Below are 7,772 nucleotides of genomic sequence, written 5' to 3' on the forward strand. Positions count from 1 at the left end.
AAGTGTTTTTGGTGTTTGTTTGTTTTTTCATCTCAAGTGTTTTATTGTAGTTCTTGGACACTATGAGAGGGATTCCAAAACCTCAGCAAATCTCCTTAAAATGCCTGTTTCAGATCCCATCAACTTCCCTCACCATTGCTCCACGCCTCTCTCCTAAATGCCCTCAGAACTCCTCTCCCCAGCCTTGGTTTGGGCCCATTATTCTTCTATCTCATCCTCTTCTGACCTCAATCCCCAAAGTTCAAAGGGTGTAGGAAGGGATTAACTTGGCAGTATTAACACATGAATAATGTTCCTCCTACCACAGATGTGGCTCTCAAACATGAGGTGAGTGTCAGTCTGATCACTTTATAGAGGAGGCAGCTGCAGTCCGAGGAGCTTGTGACTTGCTGGAAAGGTGGCTCTAGCTCTCTCCACCAACACCACCCTCTGCCAAGGCGAGTTAGAGTCAAGGATACGGACACCACTTCTTCCACATCAGCCAACCATCTGCCCTGAGGAGTGAATAAGCAGCCTCTGTTCCAGGACCCACCAGAGTCCTCAGCCCCCTGAAGAATGTCCAAGCAGGATTTGAGGTAAACTCTGGCTAATATAGCCCTCGTCTCTGGGCTGGGATTAGGGAAAGAGCTGCTGTGGGGATAACACATCACTAAGCTTCCCTTCCATATTCCTAAAGTATTAGCTGAATCCTGGGGAACAGCAAAAGGGACCCATTTCCTATATACAAAAAAATTATTTATAGATACGTATATTTAAATATAATTTGTAATTCTTTGAACTGCATCTCTTCAGCCTGCAAAATTTAAACCTATTATCTGCTCTTACCACTTCCAGGTAATCTACCACCAAATGTTTTGCTCACATCTGCCTCTGGCCAGAAAGATAAGAAAATGTTACTAGGCTCCATTTTCTATTTTCAGACTTAAAAAATGATGAGAGGGACTTTACTTTTGACTAGATAATATCAATTAACCTGGGTTATCTCATGCTGACTAGAAATCTCATGTCAGAAAAGTGTGTTCTCTTATTAATAATAGCTATCAGTTACCAAATGCATGAGCCAGTTGTACAGAGGGGAAAACAAAGGATCAGAGAAGTGAGATAATTTGCTAAACTAACAGAATAGCCAGGATTCAAAATCAGTTCTGATGACCTTAAGTCTGAAATAAAAGTTCAGTGTGTTTGAAAATGTGTCCACACGTGGCCCTGCAGATGGGGATAAGCCAGAGAACAGGCCTTGGGTGGAAACTCTGCAGGGGATACTCTGAGGCCCAGTTAAGAACCTCCTGCACACTAGTGGAGCCCCAGGGGGCAGAGTTGGCACTCTGGCATCCTTCCCAGAAGCCCTGGCAGTCTCCTAGCTTTATGAACATCTCCCTGTGGGGTTAGGGCAAGAGGCTTCAGCCCTGGTGAGGGTAGTACCCCTGAAGGAAGTGGCCAGGCCCTCTGGTTCCTGGCCCCTAACCTATCTCTGGAACTGGACCAAGTGAGGGAGGCATGACAAGTCGAGCAGAAGGGTTGCTGGGGTAGGGGCAGGAAGCTGAGGAGAGGGGTCTATGGATGCCTGTGGGGCTGAAGTCAATGGAGCTGCCATTCCTATGCTTGCTCTGCTCTGTTCCTGCTTTCCTGCTGGCCTCCCTCCATTTCCCCATCCAGTCCTGGCTGTGGGTAGCTCTCCGCAGCCAGCCTCCTTCCACGCTCCTATGCCTGTGCCTCCCTCACTCACTCTGTGCCTCCCTCCTTCCCATGGCCTAGTGTCACAGCAAAACTCATCAATGGAGGCATAGCAGGGCTCCTGGGGGTGACCTGTGTGTTCCCCATTGACTTGGCCAAGACTCGACTTCAGAACCAACATGGAAAAGATATCTACAAAGGAATGTAGGTATTGGTGAAGAAGTGGGTAAGAAGAGGGGACTCCCAGAGGAGGGATGTGGGCCTCACTCTCCATAGTCTCTTTAGGGAGTAAGATTAGGGTGTGGGGGAGGGAGGTGGAGGTGGGTCAACTGGCGTGAGCCCAACAGGATTAGAGCATTGGATGAAAGTAAGGGGGTTGTGGTACAGCCTCCTGTTCACTACTAATTTCCCTTTCTGGCTTCTGCTTCTAGGATAGATTGCCTGATGAAGACAGCAAGGGTAGAGGGCTTTCTGGGCATGTACCGAGGTATGCTCACCAGGCATCCTGGGGGAGGCCTGGCTTGTGAGGCCAAGTGAAGACAGAGGGTATGGCACAGGGGAGTCAGATTTTTGTGAATTTATAGGACATTGGAAAGCAGCATTCTTTCTGCCCAGGGAACTCCTAGGATGGGCCTGGGCTACCAAGTGCTTTTGGACCACATTGCTTTTCATAAGCCCTCTTGTGCCTTGGCAGACACAGTAGTTATGGTGAGGTTTGGGGGATGCCAGTGAATACACTGAGGAGCCCAGGAGCCCTAGGTTCCATCCTGGCACAACCACTGCCTCACTGTGTGATGTTGGAGGTAAGTGAGCCCCCAAACCCCCTTCTCCGCCCCACCCCTCTCTCAGGCTGTCAAGGCATCCAACCACTAATAGCAGAAGAGGTAGAGGCTGACAAAGAAGGAATGGAAAGGGTTTTGAGTTCCTGGAAAGGAGTTACTGAGTGGCTCTTCCTTGAAACGGCCAGTGCTGTCCCTGTTTCCTGCAGTGTCCCTATCCAAGGTGGCACAACCATGATTATGCCTTGGAAAATGGATACAAAGCTGGGGTTGAGAAGGAACTGATATGATAGTACCCCTTAGGAACAAAGTAAAAAAGCCTCTATGACCCACAGAGCTGTCAGTGGGCCTGGCAAACACAGCACAGAAATTGAAACCAATCCCCCCCAGGGCCTTTTTATTGGGGATTAATTTGGGGAACTGCTTATTTAGCATCAGAGACAGGCAGCATTAGCAAGGACAGATTTCCTAATAACTGCACCAATGAGTCCATTTAAAAAGGAAAATGTGGTGGGAGGATAGTGAAAGTAGGGAGATGAAAGGAAATTTATTTCAATAAGATAAGCAGATGAACCCTCCTTGACCCCAGAGACCCTGTTTACTCCAGAAACAACTTCTGAGAGAATGAGCTGGTGTAATTAGGAAGTTCCAAATAGACCATCTACATGGCATGTTCCGGGCACTGGTACATCAGAGATGGCCTTTCCTCATCTTCGTTGTTTACTTCCAGGAGCTGCAGTGAACCTCACCTTGGTCACTCCAGAGAAGGCCATTAAGCTGGCAGCCAATGACTTTTTCCGACAGTTGCTCATGGAAGATGGGTACGGCCAGCTGGGGGCTGGAGATGGAAATCCTTTCCTGCGTGTCTACTTTTTTTGGAAGATAGCAGGCAGAGGATTGCAACTCTGCCTCAGTTTACTTGTGTGCATTTTTATAAATATGTATACACAAATGGCTGAGGGTTAGTGTGTTTTAGCAGATGGTAAGTAAAGGGAGAGAATGAGCTGGTGTAATTTGGAAGTTCCAGATAGATAGATAAGAGATAGACCATATAGAATATATATACATCAACTAGCTGATGAATATTTTTTCAGTTTTGAGATATAATTGGCATACAACACTGTATAAGTTTATTTTTTTTATTTTTTATTTTTTTTTTAAATATATTTTATTGATTTTTTACAGAGAGGAAGGGAGAGAGATAGAGAGTTAGAAACATCGATGAGAGAGAAACATCGACCAGCTGCCTCCTGCACATCTCCCACTGGGGATGTGCCGCAACCCAGGTACATGCCCTTGACCGGAATCGAACCCGGGACCTTTCAGTCCTCAGGCCGACGCTCTATCCACTGAGCCAAACCGGTTTCGGCAACACTGTATAAGTTTAAAGTGTACAGCATAATGACTTGACACACATATATTATGAAATGATTACTACAATGTTAACATCTATCCCCTCATAAAGTTACAAATTTTTTTCCCCCTTGTGATGAGAACTTGTAGGATTTACTTTCTTAGCAACCATAGAGCAGTGTTTAACTATAGTCATCATGTTGTACATTACATCCCCAGTACTTATTATAAATGAAAGTTTGTGCCTTTTGATCACCTTCATCCAATTCCTTTCCCTTCACGTTCATAACCAAAAATTGATCTCTTTGCTATGAGTTCGTTTCCAAGTCTTGGCTATTCTATATAATAAATAGCTAATATGCAAATGGTTGTCATGCCCTCACACCGTCACGCCATAACGGCTCAGACACTCAACACTGAGGAGAGAGGAATGAGGACCAGCCAGGCACAAATGAGCTCGCAAGAGAGGAATGGGGACCAGCCAGGCTGCGGCCTGAGAGAGGGACAAGCCGCCTGCCCTGCAGTCCCAGGTGCCAGCACCTGCACCTGCCGCCCAGGAGAAGGACAAGCCGCCCACCCTATGGTCCTGGGCACCAGCGCCTGAGCCTGTGGCCTGGGTGAAACTGCCTGCACATGGTCTCTGTGGCTGCGGCTGGCCCCGGAGAAGCCCAGCCCAGGTCCTGGGTGACTGTGGCTGGCCAGAGGAAGGGAAGCCCGGGTCCCCAGGTGCCTGTGACTGGCCGGGAGGAGGGAATCCTGGGTCTCGGGTGCAGGGTGAGGCAGAGGCGGTTAGGGGCGATCAGGCCAGCAGGGGAGCAGTTAGGGGAGATCAGGCTGGTAGGGGAGCAGTTAGGGGCGATCAGGCCAGCAGGGGAGCAGTTAGGGGAGATCAGGCTGGTAGGGGAGCAGTTAGGGACGATCAGGCAGGCAGGCAGGCAGAGGTGGTTAGGGGCGATCAGGCAGGCAGGCAGGTGAACGGTTAGGAGCCAGCGGTCCCAGATTGCGAGAGGTAGTCGGACATCCCCGAGGGGTTCTGGATTGGAGAGGGTGCAGGCTGGGCTGAGGAAACCCCCCCACGCCGTGCATGAATTTCATGCACCGGGCCTCTAGTTGTAAATAATGCTGCAATGAACATGGGGGAACAGAGGTCTCAACAGTGATTTTGTCCCCTTTGGATATATACCTAGAAGTGGGATTGCTGGATCATATGGTAGTTCTATTTTTAATTTTTTGAGGAAACTCCATATTGTTTTCCATAGTGGCTTCACCAGGCAATCCCACCAACAGTGAGTGCACAAGGGTTCCCTTTTCTCCACATCTCACCAACATTTATCATCTCATCTTTGTTATGACATTCTAATAGGTGTGAGGTGATCTCATTATGGCTTTAATTTACCTTTTTCTGATGATTAGTGATGTTGAACATCTTTTCATGTACCTGCTGGCCACTTAAATATATTCTTTGGAAAAATGTCTATCCAGGTCCTTTGCTCATTTCTAATTGGATTATTTGTGTGTGTTTTTGTTATTGAGTTTTTTTGTTATTGAGTTTGTCAATTTATTAGATGTTTAACTCATTGTATTATGAGCTCTGAATTATTCAACCACCCTCTTTAAATATTTTGAATATTAACCCCTTATCAGATATATGATTAGCAAATATTTCCTGCCATTCCATAGATTGGTTTTTCATGTTGTTGCTATTTCCTTTGCTATGCAGCTTTTTAGTTTGATATAGTTCCATTTATTAATTTTTGCTTTTGTTTCTTGTGCTTTAGGTTGACCTATGTCAAGGAGCTTTTTCCCTCTTTCCTTCAGGTCTTACATTTAAGTCTTTAATCCGTTTCAAATTAAATTTTGTGTTTTGTAAGATAGGGCTCTTGTTTCATTCTTTTACATGTGAATATCCAGCTCTCCCAGCACCATTCATTGAAGAGACTGTCTTTTCTCCATTGAATGTTCTTGGCTCCCTTGCCAGATATTAGTTGAGTGTATATGCAGGGGCTCTTGATTCTGGGCTCTCTATTCTGTCTTTCTTATGCTTATGAATTTCTTTAAAAAATTATTTTTAGAGAAAGGGGGAGAGGAAGAGAAAAAAAAACATTGACTTGTTGTTCCACTTATTTATGCATTCATTGGTTGCTTCTTATATGTGCCCTGACTGAGGTTTAAACCCACAACCTGGTGTATGGGGAAAACACTCTCATCAACTGAGCTACCTGGCCAGGGCTATGCTAATGATTTTTAAGTTCTCCTTGTGCCTCCCATCGCCTTAGTAATATTGCTTAAGGGATCAGGAACAATCAAGTTCCTGCAATAGGCATTTCCACTGTACTAGTTTCAACTTCTATGCAGGTGCTACCTCCCTGGCAGTCTGTTTTAAAATTAGTGTCATATCTTTAAGGAGACTGAGCCTGAGCGCCAGGTAATTATTTACTCAGCTGGGTGAGTGGCAGTCAGTGGGAACAAGGCTAAATATCATGCATGGAGAGTCCCAACCACCAAGGGATAGTAGATGGCCAGGGTGGGATAGGAGGGCTGGCCTGTGACTGAAGGATGCCAACTCCTGGTCCCATAGGATGCAGCGGAATCTGAAGATGGAGATGCTAGCTGGATGTGGAGCTGGAATGTGCCAGGTGGTGGTTACCTGTCCCATGGAAATGCTCAAGATTCAGCTGCAGGATGCTGGGCGCTTGGGTGAGGCCTATCCCAACTTCACATGGAATCAATAAAGGCTATAATAAGAATAGATTTTTACACATCTGCACTCATTTGCTAGTCTGTGTGACCCAATCAGATTTCTAGGTTAGTAGAAGTTTTTATTTTATGGTTACCATTCTAGATTTTAACACTTCCAGCTCTAGAACAAAGAGCAGAAATGAGAATATTGATTCGGGAAGGACAGAGGTCTCACCCTAATACCTCTATCTTATTGCCTTAACATTTAGGCTTGATTTCCTAAGTATCTTAAGAAATTTGTCAATGGCTTGCTCATGAACACTTCAGTAAATAGAAGTTCTATTATATTATGCTATAGAAGTGGGGCTTTAGTGGGAATGCATAAAAAGAACCATCTCTATCCTTTTGGTTTTCTCTGGAAGAGAAGTTTGGCCTTTTGCTAAATCCTGGTCCTCTCAAAAAGTTAGAGTGGAATAGGTACCAAAGCATATATTAAAAGCAATGATTGGCCGTCTAATAGGAGGCTAACCCTGGTGGGGTGGGACAGAGGGTTTCTCCTCAGAGCTAAACCACAATGTCTGAATTTAATAAGCCAACAGGTCATGTGCCAGGTCTTCAATAAATGTGTATTCCCTTTCCCTCCTCAATCCAACTGTGAACACGTGCTGTGCTTTTCAGGTGGATCAGTCCAGTCTAAAGCAAATAAAACTGCAGAAAGAATACAGTTCAGGCACTGGAAAGCCCTCACTGTTTTGCTTTGCAGAGTAAAAAGCTTTGTAATGTTTTGTTTTTCAACTTGGATAAGAAGTTTTAGTATTCCTAAAACATTTTAAAAGAAGAGAAAGCTAGGATATGGGTGAAATAATTATGTGCACCTAAAGGAGACATGGGGAAAATAATGTTCATTGATTAGAACTGTCTGAGGCCTGCAGCCCTAGATTATTAGCATAAGACAATATGCTGTCATTAGCTTCTTAGTATGAAATGCTGCCCTGATGGATATCAAACAAAACTGGGACATTAAATTGCTTTCTTTCAGCAAGAACTTATAATCTATGCAAAGCTTCTCACACACTGAGAATCAATATTCACACAATTTCAGTGCATTGAATCTTGTGGTCATTAATGGGACTCAACCACATTTGAAATGCTTGTATTTAATATGCTCAGGAAAAAAAAGAATTCCATTCTATTTATTAGATGTTTAACTCATTGTATTATGAGCTCTGAATTATTCAACTAAAATGGTTGACATCTCAAAAATAAAATTCTATAAAATGATGCAGG

The 7,772-nt window shown here is 44.8% G+C and overlaps 1 protein-coding gene across 1 annotated transcript in view; it reads left to right on the top strand.

Annotated features, from left to right (window-relative positions):
- Positions 1 to 538: 538 nt before the first annotated feature.
- The window catches only part of SLC25A18 (solute carrier family 25 member 18), a 10,888-nt gene continuing 3,654 nt past the window's right edge, over positions 539 to 7,772 (top strand). Inside the window, exons 1-5 of the mRNA XM_023751212.1 lie at positions 539 to 575; positions 1,756 to 1,878; positions 2,106 to 2,161; positions 3,184 to 3,274; positions 6,385 to 6,503. Coding sequence (XP_023606980.1) covers positions 556 to 575; positions 1,756 to 1,878; positions 2,106 to 2,161; positions 3,184 to 3,274; positions 6,385 to 6,503 — 409 coding nt within the window. The 5' untranslated portion in view covers positions 539 to 555. The remainder of the gene's footprint in view (positions 576 to 1,755; positions 1,879 to 2,105; positions 2,162 to 3,183; positions 3,275 to 6,384; positions 6,504 to 7,772) is intronic.

Source organism: Myotis lucifugus, unplaced genomic scaffold (genome assembly GCF_000147115.1).
Source record: "Myotis lucifugus unplaced genomic scaffold, Myoluc2.0 scaffold_19, whole genome shotgun sequence".
Classification (NCBI taxonomy): domain Eukaryota; kingdom Metazoa; phylum Chordata; class Mammalia; order Chiroptera; family Vespertilionidae; genus Myotis; species Myotis lucifugus.